Source organism: Sapajus apella, unplaced genomic scaffold (assembly GCF_009761245.1).
Source record: "Sapajus apella isolate SASKATOON/1434 unplaced genomic scaffold, GSC_monkey_1.0 scaffold136, whole genome shotgun sequence".
Classification (NCBI taxonomy): Eukaryota; Metazoa; Chordata; class Mammalia; order Primates; family Cebidae; genus Sapajus; species Sapajus apella.
The window spans coordinates 1,150,975-1,168,840 of record NW_022437076.1 but is presented as its reverse complement, the minus strand read 5'-3'; the positions used below and the strand labels follow the sequence as shown (position 1 = coordinate 1,168,840).

The 17,866-nt window shown below is 46.1% G+C and overlaps 1 protein-coding gene and 1 long non-coding RNA gene across 5 annotated transcripts in view; one reads left to right on the top strand and one right to left on the bottom strand.

Moving 5' to 3' along the window:
• Positions 1-9,726, bottom strand: part of LOC116540117 — a 13,120-nt gene extending 3,394 nt beyond the window's left edge. The window contains exons 1-2 of the long non-coding RNA XR_004264310.1: positions 9,415-9,726; positions 3,674-3,678 (exon numbers count right to left, since the gene is read on the bottom strand). This is a non-coding gene — a long non-coding RNA (uncharacterized LOC116540117). The remainder of the gene's footprint in view (positions 1-3,673; positions 3,679-9,414) is intronic.
• A 414-nt stretch (positions 9,727-10,140) lies between these two features.
• Positions 10,141-17,866, top strand: part of VPS53 (VPS53 subunit of GARP complex) — a 166,638-nt gene continuing 158,912 nt past the window's right edge. For 3 of the 4 annotated variants that reach the window (XM_032263449.1, XM_032263448.1, XM_032263446.1), the window contains exons 1-2: positions 10,141-10,356; positions 12,971-13,051. In XM_032263449.1, coding sequence (XP_032119340.1) covers positions 10,270-10,356; positions 12,971-13,051 — 168 coding nt within the window. In that variant the 5' untranslated portion in view covers positions 10,141-10,269. The remainder of the gene's footprint in view (positions 10,357-12,970; positions 13,052-17,866) is intronic. The other variant, XM_032263447.1, reaches the window with a different exon arrangement.

Here is a 17,866-nt window from a genome sequence, read left to right as displayed (position 1 = left end):
CTTGACCTCGTGATCCACCCGCCTCGGCCTCCCAAAGTGCTGGGATTACAGGCTTGAGCCACCGCGCCCGGCCCTTTTTTTTCTTTTAAAGACAGGGTTTCACCATGTTGGTCAGGCAGGTCTTGAACTCCCGCCCTCAGGTGATCCACCCGCCTTGGCCTCCAAAGTGCTTAGATTACAGGTGTGAGCCACTACGCCCAGCCTTAAAACCCCATCTCTGCAAAAAATAAAGAAAAAAAATCAGTTGAGCATGGCGGCACATGCCTGTAGTCCCAGCCTCTTGGGAGGTGGTCACTCGTGCCAGGAGGTGGAGATTGCAGTGAGCCATGATCGTGCCACTGCACTCCAGCCTGGGCAACAGACAGAGTGAGACCCGGTCTCAAACAACACAAAACTGTACATCAAAAAGCACTATTAAAAGACAAGCCAGGCACGGTGGCATACCTGTAGTCCCCGTTACTTGGGTGGATTGCCTGAGCCCACGAGTTCAAGGCTGCAGTGAGGCTCCACCGCACTCCAGTTTGGGTGACAATAAAACAACAATAAAGAAGTTAAAGACAAGTAACAATGTGTCTGTAGCATATAGCAGAGTAAGGGTTAACATCCAGAATAGTCAGAGAGCGTACAAATTATTAAGGAAAATAAATGATCCCAAATAATTTTTTAAACGATATAAACAAGAAATACAAGAAGAAATATGAAAAGGCCAGTTAAAAGCTTTATAAGTAGGCCAGACACAACACCTGTAATCCCAGTGCTTTGGGAGGTGAGGCATGAGGATCACCTGAGACCAGGAGTTCAAGACCAGCCTGGGCAGCATAACAAGACCCTACAAAAAAATTTAAAAATTAGCCAGGTGTGGTAGTGTGTGCCTGTAGTCCCAGCTGCATGGGAAGCAGAGGTGAGAGGATCCCTTGAGCCCAGGAGTTTGAGGCTTCAGTGAGCCATGATCCTGCCACTATACTCTAGCCTGGTGACAGATCAAGACCCTGTCCCTCAAAATAACACACACACACACACACACACACACACACATCGTAAGTGAATATTGAAAAGACTGAAAATATCCAGTCTGCTTAAGTATACAAGGACATAGGCATTTTTTTTTTTTTACAGTGCTGGTAGAATTAAAATAATATACTACTAGTCTGGGCACAGTGGCTCACACCTGTAATCCCAGCACTTTGGGATATAAAAATTAGCAGCATGATGGCACATGCCTACAATCCCAGCTACTCAGGAGGCTGAGGCAGGAGAATCACTTGAACCCAGAGGTGGAGGCTGCAGTGAGCTGAGATTGTGCCACTGCACTCCAGCCTGGACAACAGAACGAGACTTGGTCTCAAAAAAAAAAAAATAAAAGAATATAGTATTGCTTATAATAGCCAAAAATTAGAAACAACCCAAATATTTAGGAATAGAATAAATAAGGCCCAGCACAGTGGCTCACACTTGTAATCCCAGCACTTTGGGAGGCCAAGGTGGGTGGATCACAAGGTCAGGAGTTCAAGACCAGCCTGGCCAACATAGTGAAACCCCCATGTCTACTAAAAATACAAAAAATAGCTGGGCATGGTGGCACGTACCTGTAATCCTAGCTACTCAGAAGGCTGAGGCAGGAGAATTGCTTGAACCAGTACCTGGGAGGCAGAGGTTGCAGTGAGCCGAGATTGTGCCATTGCACTCCAGCCTGGGCTACAGAGCAAGACTCCAACAGAAAAAAACACAATCCAAAAAAAAAAAAAAAAAAAGGAATAGAATAAGTAATTTACAGTACGTTCAAACTGTGGAAAACTCTGTAGCCATTAAAAGAAATACAGCTGGGCGTGGTGGTGTGCACCTGTAGTCCCAGCTACTTAGGAGGAAGAGGTGGCAGGATCACTTGAGCCCAGGGGGTCAAGGTTGCAGTGACCTATGATTGCAGCACTGCACTCCACCTGGATAACAAAGTGAGACCCAGTCTCATTTAAAAAAAAAAAAAAAAAAAAAGAGAGCGAGAGAGAAACAGAGCAACATATAGAGAAGCCTCCTGAGTAGCTGAGATTACAGGTGCCTGCCACCACACTCGGCTAATTTTTTGTATTTTTAGTAGAGACTGGGTTCACCAGGTTGGCCAGGCTGGTTTCCAATTCCTGACTTCAGGTGATCCACCTGCCTCGGCCTCCCAAAGTGCTGGGATTACAGGTGTGAGCCACTACGCCCTGCCAGAAGCTTAAATATATTTAGAGACAGGGTCTTGCTTTGTCACCCAGGCTGGCGTGCGCTGACATGATCATGGCTCACTGCAGCCTCGAATTCCTGGGCTCAGGGAATCCTCTCATCTCAGCTTCCCAAGCAGAGGAAGTTTCCCTCTGTTTCCCAGGCTCCTCTTGAACTCCTGGGTTCAAGTGATCCTCCCTCCTCGGCTTCCCAATAACCATCACACCTGGCCTTGAACAACATTATGTTTAGGCAACAAAAACTTTCTACTGATTTCCAGAAGTACAGCTAAAATAAGGTTAGCTGAGCAAAATATTCTGGGCAGGTGAAGAAAGAATATAATTTCCCTATCAGTGACTGTAAAATTATAGTGACGAAGAGCGTACTCTTGTGAAAGTACTGGGTGTGGGAGTACTTTCACAGCATTTGTAGGTTTAGCAGAAAGAGGCGTGGGCTAAGAAAAGCAGGTTAAAAAATACTCAGTGAAACACCCTTCATTGAAACTGCATGCAAAATGCTAAGCAAGTGTGTATGTTTCCAGGGAAAGGATCGATATAGAGTTCTTTAGCTCCTCAGAACTGCTGCTGTACGCCAGGAAAAGGCACGGCAGCTGAAGACGCTGCTCTGGAATGCAGCAGAGCAGAGCAGGAAGTAGAGTCGAAAAACAGCGTATGGAAGGTGCTTAGGGTCATAGATACAATGAATTAATGTTAGCTACATTATGGTGATTGTACTAGTTAATGTCAGTTTTGTAACAGAAGTGTTAATATTTATTTTTTTGAGATGGAGTTTTGCTCTTATTGCCCAGGCTGGAGTGCAATGGTGTGATCTCTGCTCACCACAACCTCTGCCTCCCAGGTTCAAGGGATTCTCCTGCCTCAGCCTCCTGAGTAGCTGGGATTACAGGCATGTGCCACCACACCCTACTAATTTTGTATTTTTAGTAGAGAGGACGTTTCTCCATGTTGGTCAGGCTGGTCTGAAAGTTCTGACCTCAGGTGATCCACTCGCCTTAGCCTCCCAAAGTGCTGGAATGACAGGTGTGAGCTATTGTGCCCAGCCAAGATGTTTTCTTATAGTTTTTGGCATATATAAAAGTTGTACAAGAGGGTTTATTAATTTGGCCTATATAATTATTACTTCCTTGAGTCAGGGAAAGGATTACTTTAATATGAACCCAATGTAGCCAATGGAAAAGGTTTTAATTTTAAAAGCAGTTGGGAGATAGCATATGTAAATGACCGTGGGAATGGGAGCTGCTGAAACCAGCCATAGATCATCGTCTGCCCAGCAAGAACGGGCATGCAGAGAACCAGAGTACCAGCCAAAACAATACCGGTGTCCAGGATACAGGGAGTGTTCAGAATCATCCGAACGTCAATCAAGAACAAGTGCCAGGGTCCAATATTCAGGAAATTCAGGAATAAAGGACAGTGAAATAGCTGGTCATCATGAAAAGCCATGTACTAGAAACAGTCCCTAAAGAAGCACCAAGAGAACATTTTGAGCAGACGTCAAGTAGAAATTAAACCCTAATCCTCCACTACAAGTTGGCCTGGGAACTTGTGCCACCAGAGTGACGATAGGACCTCAATGATGCTTGGAAGCCTCGGGGACATTTTGGACATGTGTGTGCGGTACTGTTGGCTACATCAATGTTGAGGAAAGGTGCTATGTTACTGGCATTTAGTGGGCATGGACCAGGTCATTCAGATTGCCTGCACAAGAAGTTCCACAAAAAGCTCAGCTGTTTAGGAGAAGGTCCTTACAGAGAGGGAAGCTCATGTGGAAAGACCTTGTCTTGATCTCATGAAAGCACCTTCTCTGCACAGTGCCCACTGAGTACATTACAGTCACTGCCTCTGCACTCCAACAACGAGCTGGTTGCAAATGTAACAGGACAGTTGAGATTCCTTTCAACAGTCGTTAAGACTACAATCGCAGAGACGTGAAATTTAGAGATCTCTCTGAATTTCACTAACAAAGGCTGTTTGGCCAGGCACGGTGGCTCACGCCTGTAATCCCAGCACTGTGGGAGGCCGAGGCGGGTGGATCACGAGGTCAAGAGATCGAGACCATCCTGGTCAACATGGTGAAACCCCGTCTCTACTAAAAATACAAAAATTAGCTGGGCATGGTGGCGTGCGCCTGTAGTCCCAGCTACTCGGGAGGCTGAGGCAGGAGAATTGCTTGAATCCAGGAGGCGGAGGTTATGGTGAGCCGAGATCGCGCCATTGCACTCCAACCTGGGTAACAAGAGTGAAACTCCATCTCAAAAACAAACAAACAAACAAAAAGGCTGTTTGAAAATTACAGAACGTTTCTATGTGATATACGTAAAGCATTTTTGGCAAGGTGAGAAACGTGATGAAAACTCCTCGTGTGAGGTTTGGTGGCGTTTCCGCCTCACTCTGGCGTCTCCTTGCGGACTGCCACCCGACTCCCTCACAGCCTGCTGTGCTCCTTTCCAACCCATCCTCCCCCATCGCCTGCTGAAGGACACAGGGTTTAGTTTTGTTTTGCTTTTAAAATATTAGAGACTAAATTTCTGCTTCATATGGTGAAACTTCAAGGTTGAAAAAATGTTTTCTGTGATATTTTGTCATCAGCTATATCCTATCCTACAGCAAAATAGGAAGTTGGTTTTTGTTTGTTTTTGAGACAGAATCTTGCTGTTCCCCAGGCTGGAATGCAATGGTGGGATCTTGGCTCACTGCAGCCTCTGTCTCCCAGGTTCAAGCGATTGTCCTGTCAGCCTCCTGAGTAGCTGAGATTACAGGTGTGCACCACCATGCCCAGCAAACTTTTTGTATTTTTATTTTTATTTATTTTTTGAGACAGAGTCTTTGTCGTCCAGGCTGGAGTGCACTGACACGACCTTGGCTCATTGCAACCTCTGCCTCCTGGGTTCAAGCGATTCTCCTGCCTCAGCCTCCCGAGTAGTTGGGATTATCAGTGTAAGCCACCATGCCCAGCTAATTTTTGTATTATTAGTAGCTTATCTGCAAAGAGGGAGAAGGGATATCATGGAGTTGGAGCTCCAGAAGAGGGGAAGGTTTTGGGTCCTGGGGGAGTGCCATTGAGAATTGACAGTGGATGCTGAGAAGGACAATCAGAATCAGTGGAAATAAGACAACAGGGATCTGTGCTGGACGTGTCACCCTAGCTACACGACTGTCCACAATGTGGGAAGCTCTGAGGCAAAGAAAACAAAATGAAGGGATAGGGCTGACGGCATGCATGCAAACCTGGTCATTCCACTCCTCTGCTTACAATCCTTCAAAGGCTTCCCGGTCCTTCAAGACAAACTTCCAGATCCCTCATCATCTGGCAATGCCCCTTTCTCCAGCTTCCTCAGGTTGATACCTCTCCCCTTGACTTTCAAAGTTCCACCACCCTGGCCAATTGTGTTCATACTCACAGCTTTTACACATCCTGCTCCTTTCATCCATGTGCTATCCTTGCTTCCCACCCTTGGCTTCAGCTTAAAAATCACTTCCTGGCTGGGCGCCGTGGCTCACGCCCATAATCCCAGCACTTTGGGAGGCCGAGGCGGGTGGATCACCTGAGGTTAGGAGTTTGGAGTTCGAGACCAGCCTGGCCAACATGGTAAAACCACGTCTCCACTAAAAATACAAAAATTAGCTGGACGAGGTGGCAGGTGCCTGTAATCCCAGCTACTCGGGAGGCTATGGCAGGAGAATCGCTGGAACCCGGGAGGCGGAGGTGGTAGTGAGCCAAGGTCATACCACTGCACCCCAGTCTGGGCAACAGAGTGAGACTCTCTCTCCAAAAACAAAACAAAACAAAAACAAAAACAAAAAATAAAAGGAGAGGCTTCCTGACCCCTAATCCAATCAGAACTCTCCATCCATAGTCTCTCAACATGTGCTTTTCTTTTCTTTGATCGGGCCTATCACAATTCTACGTTGATTTGTACCAACACCCTTTTCATACATAGAAACAGCTCTTAGAGTGGCTGTGTGGTCTATTTTGCTCACTGCTGAATTCCTAGCACCTAGCTTGACTACCTGTCACCAGCAGGAACCGTCGTTCAATAAACGTCCTGAATAGGTTAATGAACCCTGGGAAGATTTAGCTCTAGGTCCTGGGCAAGTTTTTATTTTATTGTTTGTTATTTTTCTAGATCTTCTTCTCCTTATCTGTTAGATGGGGATAAAAATAAAAACTAACAACCTCAGAATTGCTGTGTGAATTAAATGAGCAACGCATGTAACATGCTTCGCATGGTGCCTGTTATGTAGTAAGGGCTGAGAAATGTTCCTTACTATTACCATCATTAAAACTAAGCTCTGTGAGGAAACGGACTCTCATACCTTGCTGGTAAGAATGTGAAAGTGATACAGCCACTCTGGAAAAACAGTTTACCAGTTTCTTAGAAAGTTAAACACAGACATATCATATAACTCAGCAATCCCATGTCTAGGTATTTACCCAAGTGACATGAAAACTTATGTTCACACAAAAATCTGACATGAATGTTTACAGCAGCTTTATTCATAATTGCCCAAAACTGGAAAAACCCATATGTCATTCAACCAGGGACTTGATAAATTGTGGTTGCATTCATACAGTGGAATACCACTCAGCGAGAAGACATGAATTATGGATACATGCAACAACGTGGGTGGGTAATCCATAAATCCTTTATGTTGGGCCGGGCATGGTGGCTCACGCCTGTAATCCAAGCACTTTGGAGACCAAGGCGGGTGGATCACCTGAGGTCGGGAGTTCAAGACCAGCCTGACCAACATGGTGAAACCCCATCTTTAAAAAAAAAAATCCTCTAGGCCGGGCGTGGTGGCTCACGCCTGTAATCCAAGCACTTTGGAGGCCAAGGCGGGTGGATCACCTGAGGTCGGGAGTTCAAGACCAGCCTGACCAAGATGGTGAAACCCCATCTTTAAAAAAATAAATAAAATTAAAAAACCCTTATTTATGCTAAAAAAAAAATCCTTTATGTTAGGGGAGAAAACCAGACTGCACAGGAGTCACACTGTATGATTCCATCTATATGATCTTCTGGAAACATCAAAACTATAGGGACAGGCTGGGCACAGTGGCTCATACCTGTAACCCCAGCACTTTGAGAGGCTGATAATGGCAGATCACTTGAGGTCAGTAGTTCGAGACCAGCCTGGCCAGCATGGCAAAACACCTATCTATTAAAAATACAAAAATTAGCCAGGCATGGTGCTGTGCACCTGTAATCCCAGCTACTCGGAAGGCTGAGGCAGGAGAATTGCTTGAACCCGGGAGGTGGAGGTTGCAGTGAGCCGAGATTGTGCCACTGCACTCCAGGCTTGGCAATAGAACGGGACTCCATCTAAAGGAAAAAAAAAACTATACAGAAATCAAGTCAGTGTTTGACAGTGGATGGGGTGGGGCAAGAGGGAATTTGGGGGAATAATGGAATTGTCCTATAACTAGATTGTGATAGTAGGTACATGGTTATATGCATGCATGCATTCATTCATTCATTTATTTGAGATGGGTCTTGCTCTGTCACCCAGGCTGGAGTGCAATGGCTCAATCTTGGCACACTACAACCTCCACCTCCCAGGTTCAAGTGATTCTGTGCACCACCATGCCCAGCTAATTTTTATATTTTTAGTAGAGACATGTTTTACCATGTTGGCCAGGCTGGTCTTGAACCACTGACCTCAAGTGATCTGCCAGCCTCGGCTTCCCCAAGTGCTGGTATTACAGGCGTGAGCCACCACACCCAGCCGGTTATAAGCACTTATCAAAACTCACCACGTCATAAATTGCAAGAGTAAATTTTACTGTATGTAAATATCTTAATTTTTTAAATGACAAAATGTGCAAAACAAGTAGCTATAATTACTTTTTTTTTCAGAAAAAGGTATTAATATTTTCTGAGCCGGAAAGTACTACAGGCTCATTGGAGACATTTGGGAAAATGTACAATGTACATTCATCACGTGCAGAAAAGTCATATTTTCTTGCTGTCAGTTTTATTGGCACAGAATACACATAACACACACACACACACACACACACACACACACACACAAAGCTGGGACTAGGCTGTGCATTTTTATGAAATCATACACTTTGCTTTCTGAAACATACTGTGCACATTTTTCATGTCATTAATTTTCCAAATCGTGATTTTAATCAGTCAGTAATACTCTATGTTTATTTAAGAGACAGAGTTTCACTGTGTTGCCCAGGCTGGAGTGCAGTGGCGCAAAGCAATTGTAGCTTACTGCAGCCTCTAACTCCTGGGGTCAAGGGATCTTCAGTGATGGGAGACCTAGACCACTGACATTCTGTCTCAGAAAGTAAATAATTCCCTGCCTCAGCCTCCTGAGTAGCTGGGGCTGCAGGGCTGTGCCACCGCGCCAGGCTCAATACATATTTTTTCTTTTTTTCAATTTGTATTTTTTAGCATTCATTTGTTGTTACAAGTTATATTGTTCATGTAATTATTATTTGTGAATTAAAAGAAAAAAATGATAGTGCTTCCATTTTTTACTATGAGTAACTCTGATAACATTAAAAAAATGTTGAGTGGGGCCAACGCACTTGGAGTTTCCCGGTTCACCTGGTGAAACGCGTCCTCCTTTGGCGGCAATTCCCTGGCTGTTTTCAGTGTGTCTGCAGGAAAAGTGGTTCCACAGGGTGACCTGGCTTCTTTGTTCTTTATAGGGGGAAGGGTTGGGCACCCCACTATCTCCTGTATTACCAGCTTGAATTTGCATCTCGCTGTTAATGTTTAATTCTGTCCATATGCACGCGGAGTCATCATTTGTTTCAGATCACACAGTTTCTCAGTGGTGGAATACTCGGATATTCCGCCTCAGGAAACACCTCTCCACCTCCTGGGCGCTGCCTACTCACCTGACTTTAAAAAAGACGTTTCAGGCAGGGCGCGGTGGCTCACGCCTGTAATCCCAGCACTTTGGGAGGCCCAGGCGGGCAGATCACGAGGTCAGGAGTTCAAGACCATCCTGGCCAGCATGGCCAAACCCCCTCTCTACTAAAAGTGAAGAGGGAGACCCAGGCTTCTCAGATCAACTTCCCCTTTGACTATCATGCTGCATTTCAATAGAAGAAAAGGTTGACCGAGTGGCGCCTCCAGTTTTACCTTCCTATAGGTTACAGGCTAGGTGGGGAAAATATCCAGAAGGTACTATTTTTATTTACAACAAGATCAAAGAAGAAAACTTTTCACATGTTAGTCCTAAAACTGTAACCTGGAACCCTTTCATATGTGATTCCTGAAACTGTAAACCAAACCCTTTTCACATGTGAGTCCTAAAACTATGAACCTAAGATTCTTCCACGTGTAACATCTCAAGTATAAGCCTATATAAAGGTAGAACCTTCCTTTGCTAGAGGAGCTGGGTTTTCGACAAATTACTGCTTGGTCTCCCCGCCGAATAATCTCCTCCCTCCTTTATTCAGTGTTCGAGATCCGTTTCCAGCGGCCGCTCCTGCTACAAAAGTACAAAATTAGACGGGTGTGGTGGCACATGCCTGCAGTCCCAGCTACTGGGGAGGCTGAGGCAGGAGAATCGCTTGAAGTGAGGTGGAGGCTGCAGTGAGCCAAGATCGCGCCACTGCACTCCAGCCTGGGCGACAGAGCAAGACCTCATCAAAAAAAAAAAAAAAAAAAAAAAAAAAATGCGTTTCTCCCGCTGCGGGGCTGGCTTTCCTCCAGGAGTCCGGCTGGGGGCCAGTCCCTGCCCCAGCCTCGGGGCCCTCAGCGGCGGCGCGCCCTCGGCGACGGAAGACGCCCCGCCATCCTAAGGACGCGCTGAGGACACGCGGGGCCGCTCGGGAGACCCAGCACGTGACCGGAACGCCGCCAGGCTCAGTCCGCCGTGATCCCACAGGTCCCCGGTCCCGGAAGTGCCGCAGCCTCCCGGAAATGTCGCGACCTCCCGGAAGTGCCGGAGAGGCTGACGGAGCCGGGCTCGCCGGGGCGCCGCTGCCGAGGCACGGTTGCGGTGCTGGGGCTGGGTGGCGGCCGGGGGCCTGAGTGGGGCCCCGCGGAGGTCGCAGGGCCTGGGCGGCGGAATGATGGAGGAGGAGGAGCTGGAGTTCGTGGAGGAGCTGGAAGCGGTGCTGCAGCTCACGCCCGAGGTGCAGCTGGCCATCGAGCAGGTGAGCGTCCCGCCCCTCGGGCGGTGCTGAGGGAGGGCCGCGAGGTGGCCTCGGTGAGGGCGTTTCTGAATGAGAAGGAAAGAGCCTTTTCTAGGCCTCAGTTGTCTGTGGCGAGGGGCAGGGGTCCTGGTGGTTTTTGGTAGGCGCGTTCGAAGAGGACGGACCTAGAAGGGTGCAGGCCGTGCATGGCGGCCTCAGAGTCTGCGGATTGCGGGGGTTCACTCCTTGAGCAGACTAGCGCCGACGCCCCGATTTTTCGGCCTGCCCCGCGGGAGGGGCTTGGGATTGGGAAGCGTAGGAGGGCAGAGCATAGAGAAAATACTGAAAAGTGACAGGTTCCTATTCTTAAAAGGTCGAGAATTCCTACTGTGGAGTAGTTCAGGTTAGCTTGGAGAATACTCCCAAGGGGCCTCTTTTCCCAAAGGAACTTTTTTTTTTTTTAAGACGGAGGCCCACTGTGTTGCCCAGGCTGGAGTGCAATGGCGCGACCTCGGCTCACCGCAACGTCCGCCTCCCGGGTTAAAGGAATTCTCCTGCCTCAGTCTCCCGAGTAGCTGGGACTACAGGCGTGTGCCACCGCGCCCGGCCAGGGAGTGATTTCTAATACTGCAGGGCAGGCCAGGCGCGGTGACCCACGCCTGTAGTCCCAGCACTTTGGGAGGCCGAGGAGGGTGGATCACCTGAGGTCGGGAGTTCGAGAGCAGCCTGACCAACATGGAGAAGCCCCTTCTCTGCTAAAAATACAAAAATTAGCCGGGTTTGGTGGCGCATGCCTGTAATCCCCGCTACTCGGGAGGCTGAGGCAGGAGAATTCCTTGAACTCGGGAGACGGACGTTGTGGTGAGCCGAGATCGCGCCGTTGGACTCTATCCTGGGCAAGAAAAGCAAAACTCCCTCTCCAAAAAAAAAAAAAAAAAAAAATACTGCAGAGTATTGCTCTTGATAAAGGGAGAATATCTCCCTTAAAGGAATTATTGTGGAGTTATGATTTAGGAAAGTGATTTATGATTGAGGAAATGGACAATTCCATTATGTCTTATTTAATGACCCTTGAGAAGCTTTTCTTTGTATTTTTAGTAGAGATGGGGTTTCACCGTGTTGGTCAGGCTGGTCTTGAACTCCTGACCTTGTGATCCGCCCACCTTAGCCTCCCAAAGTTCTGGGATTATAGGCGTGAGCCACCATGCCGGGCCAGAATTTTTTCTTTAGCTGTCTGATTGAATGCAATTCTGTAGTAGCATACTTGTAAAGAGTAGCGAAGTGTGAGGAGTCAGGAAGGCCTAATATAGTGGAATCACATTTTACTTCAAGCTTAAGTCCCAGAGCCATTGCCTAAGCTGACAATCAGTCACTGTGCCCTGAGGTTATTTAAATTGCCCACAAAATACAGTGTGTGCATCTCTTTGATGCTCTAGGGCTGTTGGTTTTCCTCCTCTAGCACTGGAACCAGACACTTTTTTTCAGTTAATAGTGAATGAAGTAGTTGGCTTCTGTGAGGGGCCTTGTTACATGCAAACATTTTAAAACCTAGGGCAGCACTAAAATCAAGCAGGGTGAGAGGAATACAGAAACTGAGACCAACTTGGGGAAATAGTTCATGTCTCTTACGTCATGCTCTCAACCCAGTATACATTCCCTCTGGTGAGCACGTGTCATTGAGATGGTGTAAATAACATGTATACGTGTATTATGGAAACAGCAATGCTAAGCATTTTAAAAAGAAAACATCTTTACTCTCATCCACCTCCCCTTGTTGTGGTAGAAGGTTTACACTTTTCTCACAGTTGTCTTAGAAGACATTTTGATTCTTTGACACTGCATTTCTTTGGAAGCCTTCTTCAAGGTGAAATTGCTTCCCACAGTTATAACTCTCCTGAGCTGGTGAGACCCACTATCCGGTGGGTCATTTGATTGCTTGTGTCATCCACCTTGTTGTATGTTCTTCAGGTTGTTAGGGAGTTAGCTGTATTTCTCAGAAGTGGACTTTTTTTTTTTTTTTGAGACAGTGCCTCACTGTCACCCAGGCCGGAGTTCAGTGGTACAATCTCGGCTCACTGCAACCTCAACCTCCTAGGCTCTGGTACTTTTCCCACCTCAGCCTCCCAGGTAGCCGGGACGACAATAGGCGTGTGCCATTGTGCCCAGCTGATTGTTTTTGTAAAGATGTGGTTTTGCCATGTTGCCCAGGCCAACTCCTGAGGTCGAGTGATCTGCCCAGACAGACATAAATACATACATACGCACATTTATTTATTTATTTATATTTATTTATTATTTATTTATTTAGAGATCGAGTCTTGCCCTGTCACCCAGACTGGAGTGCAGTGGCATGATCTCAGCTCACTGCAGCCTCCACCTTCTGGGTTCAAGTGATTCTCCTGACTCAGTCTCCTGAATAGCTGGGATTATAGGCACCTGCCACCATGCCCAGCCAGTTTTTGTATTTTAAGTAGAAACCTGGTCGCAGGTGATCCACCCTCCTCAGCCTCCGAGAGTGCTGGGATTACAGGTGTGAGCCACCATGCCCTGCCCTTTATTTTCCTTTTAATTGACAAAATTATGTATTTTTATGGTATACAACATGTTTTTATATATAATTCTCTCTTCTATGTAGGTATTTCCAAGCCAGGACCCTCTAGATCGAGCAGATTTCAATGCTGTCGAGTATATCAATACCCTGTTCCCAACAGAGCAAGTAAGTACAGTTTCAGGTTTTCTTCATTTCAGCGGCTTCTGGCTCATCCTGAGTGTTATGCTTGGTGTGTTATACTAGATCGTCTAAAGGCCCTTGGTAAACAAGGGAGAGTTAAATTCAGATCAAACTCCATCATCACCACCTGGGGCAGTGAGTTAAACTGTTAGAATGAAATTCTTTGTATAGTGAGCATACTATTAATAACTGTACTCTTTTTTTTTTTTTTTTTTTTTTTGATTGGGGGATTGTTTCACTTTTGTTACCCAGGCTGGAGTGCAATGGCGCGATCTCGGCTCACCGCAACCTCCGCCTCCTGGGTTCAGGCAATTCTCCTGCCTCAGCCTCCTGAGTAGCTGGGATTACAGGCACGCACCACCATGCCCAGCTAATGTTTTGTATTTTGTATTTTTAGTAGAGGCGGGGTTTCACCATGTTGACCAGGCGTGATCCACCCGCCTCGGCCTCCCACAGTGCTGGGATTACAGGCTTGAGCCACCGCGCCCGGCCTAATAACTGTACTCTTATGTTGTGAGAGTCCCCCCAGATCTGTTGTAAAGTGGAAAGGATTTTTAATATAGTGGGGAAGAGAGGAGGTGAGGCAGGCAGGATAAGCCCAGAATCATAAAATCACTTTCACTTCCATTTCAAGATGTTAATTTTTATTTTTATTTATTTATTTTTTTGAGACGGAGTTTCACTCTTGTTGCTCAGACTGCAGTGCAATGGCGCAGTCTCAGCTCACTGCAACCTCTGCTCCCCGGGTTCAGGTGATTCTTCTGCCTCAGCCTCCTGAGTAGCTGGGATTACAGGCACTCACCACCATGCCCAGATAATTTTTGTAATTTTAGTAGAGACGGGATTTTGCTATGTTGGCCACACTGGCCTTGAACTCCTGACCTCAGGTGATTCACCCGCCTCAGCCTCCCAAAGTGCTAGGATTACAGGGTGAGCCTCAAGGAATAAATTTTTAGACTTTCTGTTTTACTGTTTTTTGTCCGGTGATTTGCCTATAGATGGATTATCTTACAACTTTGGTTTCTGGGTGTTGGGTGAGAAGTAGACCCAAATTGGAAGTAGCCAAGTTGGGAGAAGGGCAGCGAGAGTCCCGCTTAGTTTTTGTGTATTCAGTGAGCAGTTGTTCAGTAGGTGCCTGTCCCGTGTTCTCAGTCATTGTGCCAGGTGCTGAGGATACAGAGATGAGTAAGATCCAGTCTGTGCCCTCAAGAGGTGGGTGACGTGGGTGAATGCCATGAGGATGGGGCAGTATGGTAAGGAAAGAAAGACCAGTTCTTCCAGGGAAAGTCAAAACTTCGGAGAGGAGGTGGAGGTGGCCTCTGCCAAGCTTGAGGGATTCATTCACGTATTCTTTTAGTAAAACTTAGAGGGATTCATTCACGTATTCGTTTAGTAAAACTTAGCAGTCATTTATTAAATATCTACTGAATGTCAGGTACTATTTTTAGAAACCAGAGAGAAATGTAAAGGTGACAGATACTGTCCTGGTCTCATGGAGTCTAGTATGGGGAGGAAGACTAGAAATCCATCAACAAATATACAAGAAATGGTTAAATATGGTGGCTGTGACACCAAGCAGGTTCTGGGATAGAGCATGATGCCTGGGTGGGGTCCTTTAAATATAGGAGCTTAGCGGGAACCTCTCTGTGAGTGGTGCCCTCTAAGCTGAGACCTCGTGGGCACGAAGGGGTCAAGCTTGCAGCAGTCTGACAGAACAGTGTTCTAGGCAGAGCAGGCAGCCAGGTGAGTCTTCCAGGATGGTGAGGGAAGGAAAGCCCTGCCGATCATAGGACCGAGGCCCACAAGCAGGAAACACGAGATATGCTCAGTGAACAGAGACTCACAGGGGTGAGGCTGAGTGTGGAGCAGGACGCTGGAGGATCTGTGTCCTCTAGGCTTACCATATGCCTCTCAGTGAAATACTTTTTTTGTTTCTTCCTTTTTTTTTCTTTTTGAAACAGGGTCTTAACTCTTTTGCCCAGCCTGGAGTGCAGTGGCACAATCACAGCTCACTGCAGCCTTGAACTCCTGAGCTCTAGTGTTCCTCCCACATCGGCCTTCTGAGTAGCTAGGACTACTGACACATGTCACCACACGCAGCTAATTTTTTTTATTTTTATTTTTTAGTAGAGACGAGATCTCTCTACGTAACTCAGGCTGGTTTAAAACTGCTGAGCTAATACAATCCTCCTGCCTTGGCCTCTCAAAGTGCTGGGATTATAGGCATGAGCCACTGCACCTAATTTTTCACAGAACTGATTTTCACTGTGATAATGTTTAAGTTTGTATCCCCAGAATATTACATACATAGTCTAATACCAATCTTAAATAAATTAGGCTTCAGCACTATTTGCTATATAGGTAAAAAATAAACATAGGGGCTTCAGTATTTTCTTCTCACACCCCAAGGGACAGTACGGCAGCCCCCTTGGGGATGCAGGCACCCTCTCTGACGATTACTGCTGTAGGCAGTGCGTATTCATTGAAGGACTTTTGACAGGATAATGACTGGAGCACATTCACATTTTAAAATTCCATCTGGCAGCCGTTTGGAGGGTGAGCAAGGCGTGGAGGTGGGGAGAGACTGCAGGAGGGAGACCCATACAGAGGTGACCAGAAAGAGATGACAAGGCCCAAAGAAAGCTGTCGGGTGGAGAGAACCAGATCTGAGAGCTACTGAGGGGACCAAGGTCATGCAGTTTGGTACCTGAGAGGATGAAGGTGGTGGCTCATGGAGAATCCAGAATTCACTCATTGATTCATTCAGTTACAAAAACACCTACTCTACCTAGCTTTATAAGAAATTCGGGGTAGAGCGGTGAGCAATACAGATATGGTCCCTACCAACATAGACTCCACAGTCTCTCCTAATTGTCACACAGTTAACAAGATTATAGGTAAATTATAATGTTACAATGCTTTGCTTGTATAATTTTTAACTATTATTTATTACTTGGTCTTACATAATCTTAACTAGATGCTTCCTGTGTACCTGGCACTATTCTAGGCACTAAACAGTGATACACTCTCCACCTTGTTACCGTTCTTGTTTTACAGTGAGAATAACGAGGCACGGAAAGGTAAGAACACTCAGCTTAAATGTGGTAGCATTGCCATGAAGGAAGCATGCCACATACAGTGAGAGCTGAACCCAGGGCTTTACTTGGGCGTGACGATTGGAAAGGCTTACTCCCTTGAGGAAATGGTGTTTAGCTGAGCACTATAGGCCAAGTTACTATTTTTTTTCTTTTTTTTTTGAGATGGGGGTTTTGCCCTCTTGCCCAGGCAGGAGTGCAGTGGCACAATCATAGCTCACTGCAGCCTCAGATTCTTGGACTCAAGCAATCCTCCCACTTCACCTTCCTCAGTAGCTGGCACTACAGGTGTGTTACCACACCTGGCTGATTTTTAAATTTTTTTATAGACTGGGCCTTCCTGTGTTGCCCAGGCTGGTCTCGAACTCTTGGCCTCAAACCACCCTCCTGCCTCAGCCTATCAGAGTGTTGGGATTACAGATTTGAGCCACTGTGCCTGGCTGTAAGTTAAGGATTTTGAACTTTGGTTTCTAGGTAGCCAGATTTGGCTGACTGAGTGAGCATTGGCAGCTTTAAGCTTTACCCAATACTGAGCATAAGGAGAAAGAGCAGGTTTCAGTGGCAAGTAGGGCTGCAGTGGAGTGTAAGGGTGAGCCCAGTATTGGACATATTCAGGTCACCCAGGTGGAAAAAGTAGTTGGGAGTGTGGAGCTCATAATCCCCATCATTGCTAATATCTTGGCATATCCTTCCAAACTTTTTAAAATGGACATACGGATTTTTAAAATAAAGTTTAAAAATGGTATACTGTGTGATTGTCTTTTTTGAGATTTCACAAAAAGCCTTTGTAGCTCATCATTTTGTATGAAAGAGGAATTTTAGGAATTAGCTGGAGATGGACATTTGGGAATAGCTAGAAAAAAGACAGTAGTTACTGGTTCACCAAAACAAAAATAAGTGTTAGATTTGAAAATTACGTAGGAACCACAAGGTTCTCACCTTTTGTGAACTTTGTGAATGTGCTGTGTTCGCTTTTTAAACCACCGAAAACAAGATATTTTTGTTCCGCAGATTCAGTTCTGTGTCTTGTCTAATTATGCCCCATGTATATGATAATGTGTAGTCAAATTTCTTAGAGTAACTCAGAAAATTGATGGCACAGGGCTATGTTTACTTCTCTAATCTCAGAGTCACACTTAAGCAGGTCATCTACTAAGACAGATTTCCATGGATCTTAATGAAAAGGTAGTAGAAAGTATTGACATAGCTTATAATTTATTGTTAGATCTTGGGCAAAAACTATCTGTATACCTCATGGCCTACAGTAAACACTTTTTAAATTATGAGTTTAGACTGTTTGAAGTAGATTTCAGTATATCAAAAATGAATTTATTGTTTCCGTAAGGAGGGTGAGAATATAGTGCTGTGAGGGGCAAGTACTCATGTGTCTGTGGTTGTCCAGAGGCTGTCGAGTGGACTGGAATGGATCCCTCCATTTCTCTTCCACCAGGCCAGGTCTGAGAGGAGCTTGGGATTTTGCATGCATGCAGCAGCATGCCTGTGGGGCTTTGAATAAGTAGCCAGGTTTGGTGACAGTGGTGTAGAAAATTTTTTTAATCTCCAGGGAGTGGGTGTGGTGGCTCATACCTGTAATCTTAGCACTTTGAGAGGCCGAAGTGGACGGATCACTAGGTCAGGATTTTGAGAGCAGCCTGGCCAACATAGTGCAACCCCATCTCTACTAAAAATACAAAAAATCAGCCGC